Source organism: Mauremys mutica, chromosome 8, assembly GCF_020497125.1.
Source record: "Mauremys mutica isolate MM-2020 ecotype Southern chromosome 8, ASM2049712v1, whole genome shotgun sequence".
Lineage (NCBI taxonomy): Eukaryota > Metazoa > Chordata > Testudines > Geoemydidae > Mauremys > Mauremys mutica.
The window spans coordinates 99296186-99311790 of NC_059079.1; the positions used below are offsets into that span (position 1 = coordinate 99296186).

Here is a 15605-nt window from a genome sequence, read left to right on the forward strand (position 1 = left end):
CCTTCCTCTCGTTGGTCACCGCGCTACGGGCTCGTAATGGCGGCAGCTGCGTAGGGGTTCCCGGATCTAGCTGAATCCCAGAGGCCGCCGCTGCTCCGCGCGCTCGGGCCCGCGGCAGCCATGGGCCGAGAGTCCAGGTGAGGCGGCGGGAGCGGCTCTGCCACGGCCCGAGCCCGGCCACGGGAACAAAGGGCCGCGGCGGGACCGAGCTGCGGGGAGGCTCGCTGGGGAGCGGGGCGGGGGTCCCAGGGCCGGGGGGGGAAGCCGGCAGTTGCCGAGGCTGTGGGGGCGCGTCCGGGGCGCTCCGGTCCCCAGAGCCCGGCCCCCGAGGGGCTGCCCCGTACGGGGTGTTGGCTCCAGAAGTTCCGCGTGTGGCCTTCGGGGAGTCCGCGGCTCTGAGGCCCGAGCGGTGGCGTCACCTCGGCCCGCCGCGGCGGTGGGGGGGGCGGGGGGAAGCTCGCCCTGGTGGTGTCGCATCGCGATTGTTGGGCGCTCCCGGTGGCTCTGCACGACTGTGCCCCAGGCCTTGGAGACGGAGAGTGGCTCTGATCGCAGGTCCAAACGGCTCCGATGCTGCCTGCCCCCGCCTCAGAGGTTCCGTAATCTCCGAAAAGCTGTGGGGATGCATTGGCCTCAAGTCCTCAGGGCACACGGAGGGGTGGAAAGTGGTGGTTCTCGTCTCCCGCCCAGCGGAGCAGACTGCGTGCGCCAAAATGATGGATAACACTGTTGGGATTCACTCCCATAAACTCACCCTATGTGAATGGTTTTGTGCTGGTTTTTCGCGTCCGTGAAAGTGCATCATCTCGCTGAACGTTGAGACGCTAGTGGAGACGAGGCATTGCCGTTTTTATCTCGATGTAGCTGGTGAAGGTCAGCCCTAAGGGTGGGGAGGGGGGGAATATAGGCTTGACTTTGCGAGTAACTATATCAAGACAAAAACTACTTGTGTGGTGCCTCTACTAGGATTTTACACAGAGGTAGGTTATCCTGATGTCATGAGTGCGCCTTGTTTTCCGTTAAGAAAAACCCACACTCTGTGGCATGCAGTGGTGCCATCAGAGAAGGGTCAGACTGGCAGGCATGTCAGAATTGACCTAATTCAAGCCATACCCGTAAATGATATTGGGAGATTATACCTCTGAGCTCAGCAGTGTACGCAGAGGGTGAGCTGCACTGGATGCTTATGGACTCTTTGATTTGTTCTTTTCTCATCAGAGTAGTCGTTTCGGTAGCTTTCTCCAGAATCATGTGGCTTCCATTGCTGCTTCTACCATACTCTGTTGTGCTGTGAACTATCAGATCTCTTTAAATAATAATACTTAGTGCTTTACATATGAAATAGATAGATATTACTCCTTTGCAGGTGCCAGAACGAGGTTCTCAAGGGGACACAGCAAATCCATGGGATTAAATCCTAAAACCATATCTATACTAAGAGTGCTATATTGGCATACTGTACTGGCAGAGTGTTTTGGTGGTATAGTATACTTATATTGGCAAAGCGCTGTTACTAGTATGAGCTTTCATGCTTGTTGTAATCGCCTCCCCCTCTCCCAAGCAAAACCAGTAAATGCACAGATTTGCCAGTAAAATTGTGTCTACGCTAAAATCTTTTGCTGACGCAGCTGTGTTGGTCTTGGATCAGACCTCTGTGCTGGCAGAAGCCTATAGCGTAGGCATAGCCTAGGTCTCATGACTCCTCGGCTTGGTTTACTCTTGTAAGTTATATTGGCATAGCTGCATCGTTCTGAGATGTGAAAAAACCATACCCCTGACCGAAGTAACTATGCCGACACAACCCTCAGTGTAGACACAGCTATGGTGACAGAAGAATGTCATCAATGCAGCTAATGTCGTTTGGGGGGCGTGTCTTACACTGACAAAAAAACCTCTACTGTTGATGTAGGCTGCATTGGCACAGCCCTCACAGCATAAACATAGCCTTACTGGTATAATCTCCATGATGGAGACATACCCCTAGTTCCCTGATAGCTGAGTGTTGATGTCTGTGTCCTGAGAAAATTCTAACTCAGTTAGTGAGATGCTGTGTATGTAAATTATCCCTGCTGTTTCAAGTCTTCATTTTTTTGTCTTGAATTGTTGTCTAATGTTAATATGGTGTTTACACATTATGATGTTCCACTCAGAGGTATCTGCATTTCTGTGATGGTTTCAATTATTCCTGTCTGTTAAAGGTATAAGTTTATAAAGTTTGAGCATTTTTTAATCCTAAGATAAAAGATACTTGTCATGGACTCCTCTGCTCGTTACAGTTTGTATCCTTTATTGATAGTGCCGCCAACTTGAAACGTGCTCTGGTGGACACATGTAATTTTATAAGAGGCGCACTTACAGGCCCAGCCAACATCCAAGCCCCGTTACAAATTGCACAAATGTCTGGCGGAACAGCCTTTTTCCCAAAGAGCTTACGGTCTAAATAGACAGAACTGACAAAAGGTTGGAGGGGAATACAGAGGCACAGAGAAGTGAAGAAGTGACTTGCTCAGGGTCACACAGCATGTTAGTAACAGAGCTGGGAAGAAAATCTAAATCTCCTGACTTCCAGTCCAGTGCCCTTTCCATTACACCACACAGGCTCACGCTTGCACACAATTTTTTTAATGGAGTTTGATAGTATCTCTTTGGAACTGAGATATAAACTGAGGCAGACTGCCCTATGAGACATCTTCACATGCAGTTTTAATCTTTTTCCTGCATATAAAAATTGATGGATTACTAAATAGTAAATGCCTTTTGGGATTCTGATGCTATCACAAAGCTTTGCTCTCGTGGTGTGACCTCACTAGGGCTCTTTCAATGATCTATAGAAAGTAATCCAGCTAACTTCAGTGTCTCAGTAGGTGCATATGTGTGTGTACTAATTTGGTTATGCAAGACCAGGAAAGAATCATAGAATATCAGGGTTGGAAGGGACCTCAGGAGGTCATCTAGTCCAACCCCCTGGTCAAAGCAGGACTAATCCCTAGACAGATTTTTGCCCCAAATGGCCCCTTCAAGGGTTGAACTCTCAACCCTGGGTTTAGCAGGCCAATGCTCAAACCACTTCATAATCTTTTTTTTTTTTTTTAAAGGACCTGGTCTTTCCTTTTTATGATTTCTATCCTAAATGTGATTATACCTTTAAACTGCAAAGTGTTCTCCTGTAGATCTTGACTCTTTTATTGTGAATTTGCAACTACACAGACATTATCGGAAGCGCTCCACATCACGTGGACGTTCCGGTAGCCGCTCTAGAAGTCGATCTCCAGCTGACAAAAGAACAAAACGTGGAGAAGACAGACGTTCTAGAAGTAGAGATCGAGAACGCAGGCGTGAGAGGTCACGCAGCAGGGACAAGAGGAGATCTCGGTCACGGGACAGGAAGCGCCTGAGGTATGAGTTGCAATGTCTCAGGAAATGTATGTGTTCTTGGAAAATAAGGTTTGATTTGAGTCAATCTGGGCTACCTTATTATGAATATCTGATGTTCCTCTCTGTACGATTGGTGACGGTATCTGCCTTTTGTAATAGGTTTTACTTAGGTAAAGTAGTACATAGTATACTTAACTTGATTTCAATTGTTGGCTGTGACAAGCTGCTGTAATTCGGATTTGGTAACCCTCTCCATTGCCTTAATGGCTCTTGGCTTCCTTTTGCAGATTTTTGCTGAAGATTGTTTTTTCCCATGTTAACAGACCAATTTATGTTAAACCCCCCCAAACCAAAACTTCTCAGTTTTCATAAACTCTTATATTTTAAAATAATGGCCATAAGTGCAGAATACAAAATAAGCCAATTCTGCTTCTGTGGCAGACGTTCAAGAAGCAGAGAGAGGGAACGGAGCAGAGAGAGAAGAAGATCACGCAGTCGAGAGAGGAAACGGTCCAGAAGCAGAAGTAGACGGTCCCGGTCCACCAGTCCTGGCAAGAACAAGAAAACAGAAAACAGGTACTCTCATTCACAGCTGTGATTAATATGTTAGTAACTAGACATGGGAAAATTTATAGATTATAGTCTCTTCCTATACGGGGACTGGATATAGTTGCCAGATAGATTTATCAGATATTAAACTGGTTTTCCAGTATTTCTGTAAATCTTTTTTTCAGGAATAAAAATATTCCTCACCATGTTCCTTGGCATAATAAGGCTTTTTCCCAGGAGAACTTTGTGTTTGTGTGTGTGTGCGCACATTTTCAAAATAATGTTGGTTTTCTCACCCAAGTAGCTTGACTGCAACTAGGGATGTAAAAGTTTAACCGATGAGCTTGATGCCTATCGGTTTCAGTTAACAATTAAACTCTGCTGCTGTCCGGTGTGCCCACTGGCCGGGCGGGACCCCAGGTGTGCCGGGCACCAGCAGGGCCCCAAACGAGGGGGTGCTGCAGAACCCCTCTCACTTTTAGTTCCCCAGCTAAACATTTAACCTTTTAACTGATTGAATTTTAATAGGTTACATGATTACTTTTTGTACACGCTATTTACATCTCTAACTGCAACCCCTTTTTATGCTACATCCCTTGTCATAGTCACCCTCTGTATTTGTGAAAATGTAGTTGTGCTTGTTTTGCATGTGCACAGAATGCCTCATCAGCATCTTAGGCTATTTATGCCTGTTCCTGGATCATCATTTTCCAGATGATTAACTTTCACTATTGCAGAATTTTGCTCAAATTCAAAGTGCTCAAATTGGTAGCTAGATCAAACATTGGGTTAAACTTTCAACCCTAGAAACTGGAGTTCACTCTCATATTCTCCCTGCTGGATGTTTGTGTCCCTCCGCCGCCGCCCCCCCCCTTTTTTTTTTAAAAGCTCTCCATCCCTGTAGGAGAATAAAACAAACTTTCTGGAAAGTCTGAATAGATTTTGGTAAAAAGGCTTCTCTTTAGATGTTGATCTTAGTTTGTTTCAACTGAGATCATTGTAACATGTACTTGACTTATATTTGAGTATGTAGCTTTATTTGATATCCTCCATTATTGTAATAATATTTAGAAAATGCAGCATTCTTTATATCTCATAGAAGTGGTTTTGACCATGAACACAATAAGCAGTTTCGAGGAAGAGTAACCATACAAAATGTTGTTTAAAATAGTACCCTTTGTTCTTGATTTCTGTGAGCCTGCGTTCAATAGCAAATGCCACGTACTGAATGGCTTAGTTTGTTTCGCTATTTGCAAAGTAGCCCCACTCAATGCAACATGTGTTTTAAAAGCTCTTCATATCTATTTAAATATTGCACTTGATATTAAGGCTTGGAGGCAATAAGTCAGGAAAGCCATGCACAGCTCTGGCTTTTAGAAGAAGGATAATATTCAGTGAATGCACATGCACTGCCTAAATCTTATGGTTTGTTCCCATTGCTTAACAGCTCTTTTATAGATCTAAGTAGCTACATATCCTATATTTTATTTATTATTATTTGTATTAGCATAGTACCTAGGAGCTCTAGTCATGGACCACAACCCCATTGTGCTAGGTGCTTTACTAACACAGAACAAAGAGACAGTTCTCGTCGCAAAGAGCTGACCGTCTAAGTGTAAGATGAGACAACAGATGGATACAGGCAGACAGAGGAATATAAGGAAGCAATAAAACAATATTTTAAGTTCTATAATTGCAGTTTTACATTAACGGGAGGAATATTTCTATTTCAGTAATTCAGGAAAAGACCTGAATACATGTAAATTTAAAGTTAAGATAGTGACACCTACCAAAAAAAAAAAAATTCACACTGACCCTTTAGTCTAATATTTTTAAATCATAGTTACTTCAGGGTCTAGGATCAGTAAGTGATGTTTTGTGTCACACCTCTGTGGAAAGGATGTGCTAAAGGTCATCTCTAGCACAGCTGACACTCATGCAGTGTGTTGAAAATGTAACTCTTGTTGAAAATACTGTGACTAAATCACGTAATGCCTCTTAGAAAATTGAGTGATGGTGTCATTCATTGTTCTTATCACAAGACTTATTTAAGTAATTTTAATATATGAATGCCCTCCAAAACCTATGTAGGCAGCAGTCCTTCTTGTAACAAGTGTTTGCTCCATGCCAAGTGCCAACTTCATCTGGGAAGTGTTGCTCTCCAGGGCTGTGGGTTGTATTGCTGGCTCTGCCATGAACTTATTGGGTGTCCTCTGCCAAGTCACTTAAACTCTTTGAACCTATGTTTATTATTACTGTATTACAATTCAGAGGGTTTTATGAGACTTAATTAGTAGTTATAAACTGCTTTAAATTGTTGGATGACAGTAAGCTGACTTTTCACTTACTAAAGTGACTTTTGTGCATGATTTCCAAATGTTGCACTGAGTCCCTGCCCGCCCTTCCCCCTCATGCTCACACATCTTCAAAGAAATTAATAATTCATGTTCTTATATTTAAAAAAAACAAACAGTAGCATGACTACAGTGGATTCATAGCCAAGATTTCTTTAATATTCATGCTAACCGATAAAGTGCATAGCATCACATTTCAAAAAAATCCATGAAATATGCTTATACCATGCCATCACTTCTTATCTGTGTTGTTTGTTGAATACTGTCAGTATGCTCAGCATTGTAGAGAATATGGAGTAGACAAGGTCCCTACCTGTATGAGTTTACGATCAAATAAGATGACTAGTAACTAGGCTTAACAAAAAGGTGTAGTTTGAGGTCCCTTTAACGTTGAATTTAGAAATGTGTAAAATCTTACTTCAAGTCAAGTGCTTTCTAAATACATTTTAAACTGAATTTTCAATTATAATCACAAACAGACAATGAAGTTGCACAATTTAAAGAAAAGCAGTACTGTATGGGTAAACTGTAATATTAATGTGTATATGGAATAAGGAGGTTGACTATCCCAGGGCCTTAATCAAAACATCACAGAAATTATATTCTGGGAAGTTGGAATGACATAACATCTTGTAAAATAAACACATGGTTTGCATTAAAATAGCCCTGTGGGCTATGAAAAAAAGCTTAATACTTTTTTCCCCCTTTCAGCTGACAAGTGAATTTTAAATGTATTATCATGGGTTAGCTACACATGTTTAAGTTGGATGCATCTATTTTTTATTAGAGGGGGTAGGAGTAGTAAAGTCTATAATAAATGTGAATGGGTTTTAGATCAAATTATATAGGTAGCCTTTCCTGACGGGAGGTGTTCGTATGTTTTTCAGCCAGTAGTGAAATCCTCCAGGGGCACTCAGACTTACAAGGCAAGGTGGTAGATCACTTTGGTATTAGAAGCGCAAAAGACAGGAATTTCTGAGTATCTCTATTCCAACAGCTATTTTCAAGGTGGTGTAAAATAAACTCTGGAACCATGAGAGTATCAGTTCTAAGTATTTCTGGAAATGAAGTCTGCAACTTCCTCCCATAAAGAAATGAGAACAACAGAACTAGAGCATATGAATCAGTGTGTCCTAATAGATTTTTGCATCTCTGGTAGTCTAGGAAATATGTCCGTGAAATGAGGAGATTCTCTGGGAGGTGAATATACTCTGCAAGATATTTAAAAAATGTGTGAATGTTTCTTCCAGCACACATACATCTTTCCCAAGAAAAGCTGCAACAGTCTTTTCAGATCAGACATGCAGTACATACATTTTTTTTATCCTATCTTTCAGATCAAGATCTAAAGAAAAGACAGAAGGTGTGGAAGTTTCCAAAGAAAAGAAAAAAGAGAAAGAAGACAAAGAAGAAGAAAAGGATAAAGATGTTAGTGTATGTATACTGACCAATGAGAGAAGATTGTCAGTTAAACATTAGCTCTTACAAATGATAGTTCTAAAGTAAATTTAGATACAGTTTACTGTATTTTTAAAATATCACCTTAGATAATCCCTTTTTTACGTCTGGACTTTGTATAGCACAGACTTCTGTTACAATGGGTATGCTTCTACCACTTGACAGAAGAAACATTCTTCCCTTAATGCAGGACTTCTCAGCCTGTAGAATGCAAACCTCAGACGGATAGTGAGGGGTCACTTGCGTCACATCCCACTGATTACTGGATGTAGGGGGTTAGATGATTTACTTCAGGTCAAGTGCTTTCTAAATACATTTTTATGTAGAAAACATAGTTTGGTCACTAGAACCTAGCAGGAGTTGGGAAGAAAGGGAAGGAGCAGTTTGCTTCCTCTGTTTTTGCCGCTGCTTCCTCCAGTTCCAGAGCAGCACTCCAACACACATACTCTGCTTGGCTCTTGGGCAGGGGAAGCAGTGCTTCATGAGCAACCTTCCCGTCTGGCAGGAGTCAGCAACAGGCCACCAAACCAACATCCTCATCAAACTCAGTCAACCATGCATGCACCCTCAATCAGCACTCCTGCCTAGGACTCATTGGTCATAATCCACTTACAGCTTGTTTCTCTGACACACATCATTTGGGGTAATAGTGAGTTGCAAGATGGCTTTTCAGGTTGAGGGGGAAAAAAAGGTTGAGAATCATTGCTGTTGTATACTTTCCCTATGAGGGTGAGGAAAATTTGATGTGTTTAGGAATATTTGTTTAGAAATGTAGATCCCTAGGACCAAGTTCTGGCATTGGATGGAAGGCAGATAACTGCATTTCACTTTATTTTACAGTCACCTTGCTCATGCAAGTATAGTAGTTGGTGTCACTACAGAGCGTACCGAGATAGATTAAGTTAAACTTTTATTGCAATATGTTCTTATTAGGCAATCCTCAGACAAAACTCCCATAGATTTGAAAGAGGAGTTTGTATCGAAGTGCAGAGTCAGGCCAGTAATTCATAACTTTTTAGTTTGGTTGTTTGTTCTCATAGAACTTTGATCAGAACAAACTAGAGGAGGAAATGAGAAAACGAAAAGAGAGAGTGGAGAAATGGAGGGAAGAACAGCGCAAGAAGGCTATGGAAAACATAGGAGAACTGAAAAAAGAAATTGAAGAGATGAAACAAGGGAAAAAATGGAGCTTAGAAGATGATGATGGTATTTCCTTAATATTTTATGTAACAATTGCTTCATTTTTTAGTGATAAACACAGCTTTTAATTACCATCTTTGATTTTAAAACTTCAATTATTTTTCAATGAAATGTAAAATTACGAAATCTAGACTTGTTCATGGTCCCAAACAACTTAAGACACAAGTTAGAGCACCTGGTGGGGGATTAGGAGAAAGAAAGGACAAATGATACAGTAATAATGCTGTGCAGTTATTCAGGTCAGTTATGGGGACATAATGGTAGTTTATCAACATATGTTAAAACTCTTTTCTTCTCCCTCTTACTTCAGTCCCAGTTTTTAAAAAAATTTCACCTAGGCTTTGGACGTTTTTGTGGACCCAATGCTTTTCTGGGAACCCATAACTGCTATTTTGTACCTGCTAAAATCCTAGCTAAATTGTCCATTTATTGATGATCTCTCTCAATACAGCCAGTTCTTCAGACCCCTCGTCGAGACTCTCCATCCTCACATCTCCCCAAGAGAGGAGAAGTCTTCTAAAATGACCACTCCTGGCATTAGAGGAGCTCCTGCAGGCTGCGGGAGCATGCTGGCTCCCCTGGCATCTCCAGATTTAGTCTGTCTTCTTTCAGGGAACATTCCATCTCCAAGGGGAAGGGAGAGTGCCCATGTGGTGTCAATGGGGAACAGTGGCCTTTGATTCCACGGTTTCTCTGACTGGTGACTAAACCCTTAGACAGCATAAGAAGATGCCCATCCCTTCTGCTCCCAGATACTCTTCTTCCCCCGTGGCTGGCTCCACTCCTGGGGAAGGAGTGTACTCCTATCCTCATGGTGTTCTTCACCTTTGTTCTGTAAGTTTACAGTATAGTGTCCCCCCGTTTGTATGTGCTTTGTAAACGTTTTTCAGGGTTCTGTACGCCTGCATTGTACTAAAAGCAGGACAAAACAAGGATTTTGGAATTCATAAGCACAATGTTTTTGTTTTAAACAAAAACATTTCTCTGTCGTACTAGATGACGAGGAGGAGACTGCAGAAGGGGAAAAAGAAGCAGAAGAGATTGAAGATGAAGAATTAGATCCACTGGATGCTTATATGGAAGAAGTTAAAGAAGAGGTCAAGAAGTTTAATATGAGAAGTGTGAAAGGTGGAGGTGGGAGTGAAAAGGTAAAACATTAAGGTTGTCTTGTTTGTCTTTTTAAGTAGTGTTAGCATTTTAATATAGGAAAATTTTATATTGAAGAGGACATTTTAAGATGGAAAATATGCAGACAGACAAGAAAGAGGTTAGACTACACGTAATGCCTACCAGTCCTTAACCTTTTATCTCCCCAAGTCAGCTGTTTGATATTAACCCTGATGAAATCTCATCTAAGGAAGTGGGATCAAAGCCACTATACTGTGCTCAGGAGTATACCGAATTTGTGCATTCTGCATAGTGCGTTTCCATGCTCTCTGTGATAGGATAATGGTTTTCCTTAACTGTTTTATTAGAAGTCTGGACCGACTGTTACCAAAGTAGTGACTGTGGTGACAACCAAAAAGGCAGCTGCGGAATCAGAAAAGAAGAAAGGGGAGCTCATGGAGAATGACCAAGATGCAATGGAGGTAACTGAAAAGTCTTAGGTGCCTATTGTGGAAACGGGGTGGTTGTTTTTCTAGCAAAAAGAGGCCCTGGTTCAGCAAAGTACTTAAGTGCACAAGTAGCCCTGTTGGCTTCAGTGGGACTACTTACATGCTAAAAGTTTGGCATTTGCTTATGTACGTTGTTGAATTATGGCCAAAATTGAGCTGACACTGATTAATTTAAAAAACACCGTAGCTCGCAGAGTCTTGTGTAAAGACAACATGGTATAAATAAACAACTTGATGCATTAATTTAGTTTTCAGGTTGATAACGTCTTAATATAATTGAGCTGATATGTGGATGTCTAAACTTGGTGCATACACAATTTATAAACAGTTGTTGAAATTGTGCATTCAGTCATGGCAATTTTGCATGAGAATGACCAGTTGAACATCTAAGTGGTCATATATGTATGTATGTAGCTACTGAGCCCACATATTCAGTCACGATAATTACATGAACATAAAAACATAAAAAATGTTTAATTATCAAAATCTGGGTTTTATGTTTATACTTAAATTATCTTCATGCTTCTAAAGGGCCTTTAATTTGAGGTTCTCAAAATACTTCACAAACATTAATGAGAAGTCTCTCTGCACCCCTGGAGGTAGATATTCCCCTTTTACAGAGTGGGAAACAGGTGCAAAGAGGTTTGATTTTTGCCCAAAGACAGGAATACAATGCCTGTCTTCTGACTCCCAATCTTGCTTCTAATTATCAGGTAACACTCTAAACTCAACTAACTAAACTTGTCTTACACTGCCTGTATGTAATAAATATGCAATGTTGATACTCTGTGGGGGGGCTTGCGTAGCCTCCCTGCACAATTATTGGGTTCAAGCTTATCAGAGCAATTTATCCTGTGTCCAGACTACTCACATAAAAGGGATGTCAAGCGATTAACATATAAGGTGCTGTGGTTTTTAGATCTTAAATAGGTTTTAAATATCTCAGCACTGCACTATCAATTGAATAGGCTGGATGAGTTCCATTGCATGAGAATTCCCCCACCACCCCAAAATCACTGTTGATTAGTTCTAGATGGCAAGTCCTATCCAGATGTCAGTTAAAATTGGTGGGAGCTGGAGAAAGGTGGGGAGTGATGAGAGGGGAAATTGCCAAAAGAATGAATGTGTGTAAAACTGAGGAGATCCTTGAAGCTTCAAGTAATTCTCCTTCTCAGAGATGGTTTTGGTGCAGCGTAGGAAGAGTTAAATGTCCTCAATCTATGTTCCATTGTTATGTCAGTGGAAAAATCAAACCCTTGAAGAGGGTTTTTGTCACTGAATATATTTCTTTGATTTATTATCTGTACAGTATTCGTCAGAAGAGGAGGAAGTTGATCTTCAGACTGCCCTGACAGGCTATCAGACCAAACAGAGGAAGCTGTTGGAACCAGTGGATCATGGAAAAATAGAATATGAGCCCTTCAGGAAAAACTTCTATGTTGAAGTTCCAGAGCTGGCTAAAATGACGCTAGATGGTAATGGCAAATAAAAATGAATTTTTGTAGGGTAGTTTTAATGGAAGACGTTGTCTCTGTCAAATTTAGATATGCAAGGCATCAGTGAGTTCTTTAGGTCTTGTCCTTTGGACATAAAGCCAAAATTATGTGGACCATCAAGAAGGAAAGTACAGGCTATAATTTGAGAGGTATTAACAATAAAGCAGCAACCCAATTATTAGTTACAGAGAGGAATTAAAGCGTGCAAGGGAATTTGCTTTGTGTAACTTGACAGGCTGGAGGTGGGGCAGGGAGGCTTAATCACCCCATCAGTGAGCATTACTGATATACTGTTACTTTCCATTTAGTTATATTTGTGACCTGCTCATTGAAAGTTTTCCGCTACACTTTCTACATGCTCAGCATCTGTGTCTGTAGCTAGCTAAAATCTGTTGCATCATGTTCAGAGACAGTACATTTCAAGTAGACTTTGAATAAGATAGCAGAGAAATACTTAGTTGGATTGTATATGAATTCATAGTGTGTTTTTTTGTTTTGTTTTTCCCAGAGGTAAATGTATACAGGCTGGAAATGGAGGGCATTGTAGTCAAGGGAAAAGGCTGCCCCAAGCCAATCAAAACCTGGGTACAGTGTGGTATTTCCATGAAGATTCTCAGTTCTCTTAAGAAGTAAGTGAACAATTTGTGAACCAAAATATCAGTTCTTTCCATTGTGTCCTTGTGTTGTTAAGACTGTGGAGTGTTCAGGGCAGGATTCTTCTTCTTCTTCTTTTCTTTTTTTTCTTTTTTCTTCTTTTTACATATTCTCATTGTATGGCACCATGTATACCAACCATCTAGATTAAGGTGCTCACTCAGGATTGCTTTTCTGGGCAATTATAAATGATTCTTTCCCACTAATTACATAACACACGTTTCTTCCCTCTGTTTGTTGTGCTGTATTTTTGCGCGGAAGTAAAGCTTCCACTCAAGTGGAATATGTAAATCTTTTCAGCAGGATTATGTGTAATTCATGAGTCCTTTTTTGCTCCTGACAATACTTGTTTTTCTTTCTTTGAGACATGGCTATGAAAAGCCCACTCCCATCCAAACTCAGGCTATACCAGCAATTATGAGTGGACGTGACTTGATTGGCATTGCTAAAACAGGAAGTGGAAAGACCATTGCATTTCTGTTGCCTATGTTCAGACACATCATGGATCAGAGGTCATTAGAAGAAGGAGAAGGTCCAATAGGTACAAATCTTTGTTTTCAGATATTGACAGATTGAAATTTATACTTTTCTTTTTTTAAGTCTTGTTTGCCATAATTTAAACATCTGTGTTTATTTTGATTTTCTAGTGAGCTGTGTTTAAATACACTAGTTGTGGCTACGATATATCATGACAATAGAACTCTGTGTGTGGTATAAATTCCCTGTACCAATGTGTAACTTCGAATCTCCCCTTGCCAGAAGGTAGAATGAGGATCCTCAGAGTCTGGGATGATGACACAGAACCTACTACAAACATTTCTTCTGGCACAGCTCAGTTTTTAAGCTCTGATTCGGCAAATAGATTCATTGTACCTCCTTCTGTTTCATTAACATTGAGGGATTTTTTTGCTTAATGTATCTCTTTACATAGAACAACTTGTTAGGAAGAATGAAAGGGAAGTTTGCACCCTTTGATTTTTTTCATTGGAAATTGACACAGGGCTGCTACATGATTTTAACAGTCAGTGCAAGTCCTCTTACTCTTTAGGACCTGAAGTACAGCATTCTCAGTTTGTTTTGTCAGATATTTCTTTATGCGCTTCTATAAGGTTTTCAGAGGGGCCTTCAGTTCCTCTCTTGGTGTTTTGGAGGAACATGTATTTCACGATTGTATGTCAACCTTGAGAGGCTTTTTTTCTTAAAGTGAGCACTGAAGGTTCTGCCAACACAATAAGCCACAAAAATGTATTTTGCTGTATGGTTTGTACTTGAGGAATATTTGCATTTCCACTCAACTACACATTTCCATATACCTTTAAAGGAGGAATTTTTCCCCTGGTTTATCCTGCATTCAGTGGGTTGTTGGAGCTATGGTCAAATTTATTTTTAATTCCAGGGCAGCTTCAGCTACAACAGATCTCTTGAAATAAGGGTTTTTAAATGTACAGACAATAATTTATACAGTACAGTTGTATTAGTCTAAAAGACATGGTTTAAGCTTCACCATAAAGGTTCAATTTTTACCATGTAAAGGATAATCATCTCCTAAATTTTTTGTGGTTACAGTTTTAGTATCTTTGTTTTTCAGCTGTCATCATGACCCCAACTCGAGAGTTGGCTTTACAAATTACCAAGGAATGTAAGAAGTTCTCAAAGACACTTGGGTTTAGAGTTGTCTGTGTCTATGGAGGAACAGGAATCAGTGAGCAGGTACGCTTAAAGCATATTTTGTTTATCAGAAATCTCGTAACATCTGTTATTTACCAACCTTGCTTAGTGGGTGTTTCCCATAAATCCAGTATTAATTCTGAACTCTCATTTTTGGAGTTGGAGATTTGGTAGCAATTAGGTTTCTTTTAAAAGCCTGCATTTGACTGCCCCTCACTACTACCACCAGCACCTGTCCTTTGCACATGCACACAAGCATATGTTGCCAGAAGTCAGTCAGTCAGTCTGTTTGAAGTTTCTCATGTATGGGCCCATGTGTCTGACAGTATTTTTTTAATATAATTTGGTGGTAATTAAGTAAAGCATTTTTGGAAACAGGAAACCGTTATTTCAAAACTATCATATCCCAAAAAGTTACCTAACTTTTTTTGGTATCTCCTATCTCAAAAAAGAAGGCTGAGGAACTCTTAATCTGATTGGTCTTTAGCGAGTAATGCTTTTGACTATTTTCATAAAGCTTGATGGATTAATTTTGAAGTTACCCAGTGTTTTTTAACCCATGGAAACTACAGGATTTATAAATTCCATAACCATATGTAATAGAGCTTAATATATTTACAGCTGTAGAAATATTTTAAGATCCCTACATGAATTGTCCTAATATGCAGAGTTTTCTATAACATATGGGTGAATGCTAAGTTGTGTAGGAATCATAGCCCTTTCATGTGCACTGCTCTAGATTGTGGCAACTCCAAGTCTTCATAAATCATTATTTTAAAAAGTAATTTCCAAACACTAAGGAAATTGCCAAACAAAATCTTCAAATAAATAATCCGTGTTCTACCAATGTTGCTGTAAATTATAGTTAAACATGAATGGTTAATCACTGTGATTAAAAACATTACTTAAATCATTCAATCTCTGATATCCATAAAAACTTCAAATGGTTTGTTAAATTTAATTTATTGTTTTTAAAATCAGATTGCTGAACTAAAAAGAGGTGCTGAAATTATTGTTTGCACACCTGGACGTATGATTGACATGTTAGCAGCTAATAATGGTGAGTAGAAACTTTATTCCTTTAGAGAGATTTTTATATATTTTGTAATTCTAATAAACAAAATCAGGATTTTTTTTATCAATTGTCTTCTGATATTTATTTGCATCTCTTGAAGCTGTGATATCTATTTGTGGCATTTGAGAATGTACAGCAATGAAAATGGCTCTACTCAATT

General features: G+C 40.2%; 1 protein-coding gene across 2 annotated transcripts in view; it reads left to right on the forward strand.

Moving 5' to 3' along the window:
* DDX46 (DEAD-box helicase 46) overlaps positions 1–15605 on the forward strand; it is a 34413-nt gene continuing 18808 nt past the window's right edge. For both annotated transcript variants that reach the window (XM_045027563.1, XM_045027564.1), the window contains exons 1-12: positions 1–137; positions 3208–3396; positions 3817–3951; positions 7616–7712; positions 8777–8942; positions 9933–10084; positions 10412–10525; positions 11862–12027; positions 12557–12677; positions 13068–13243; positions 14291–14412; positions 15352–15430. In XM_045027563.1, the coding sequence (XP_044883498.1) occupies positions 121–137; positions 3208–3396; positions 3817–3951; positions 7616–7712; positions 8777–8942; positions 9933–10084; positions 10412–10525; positions 11862–12027; positions 12557–12677; positions 13068–13243; positions 14291–14412; positions 15352–15430 (1534 nt within the window). In that variant the 5' untranslated portion in view covers positions 1–120. The remainder of the gene's footprint in view (positions 138–3207; positions 3397–3816; positions 3952–7615; positions 7713–8776; positions 8943–9932; positions 10085–10411; positions 10526–11861; positions 12028–12556; positions 12678–13067; positions 13244–14290; positions 14413–15351; positions 15431–15605) is intronic.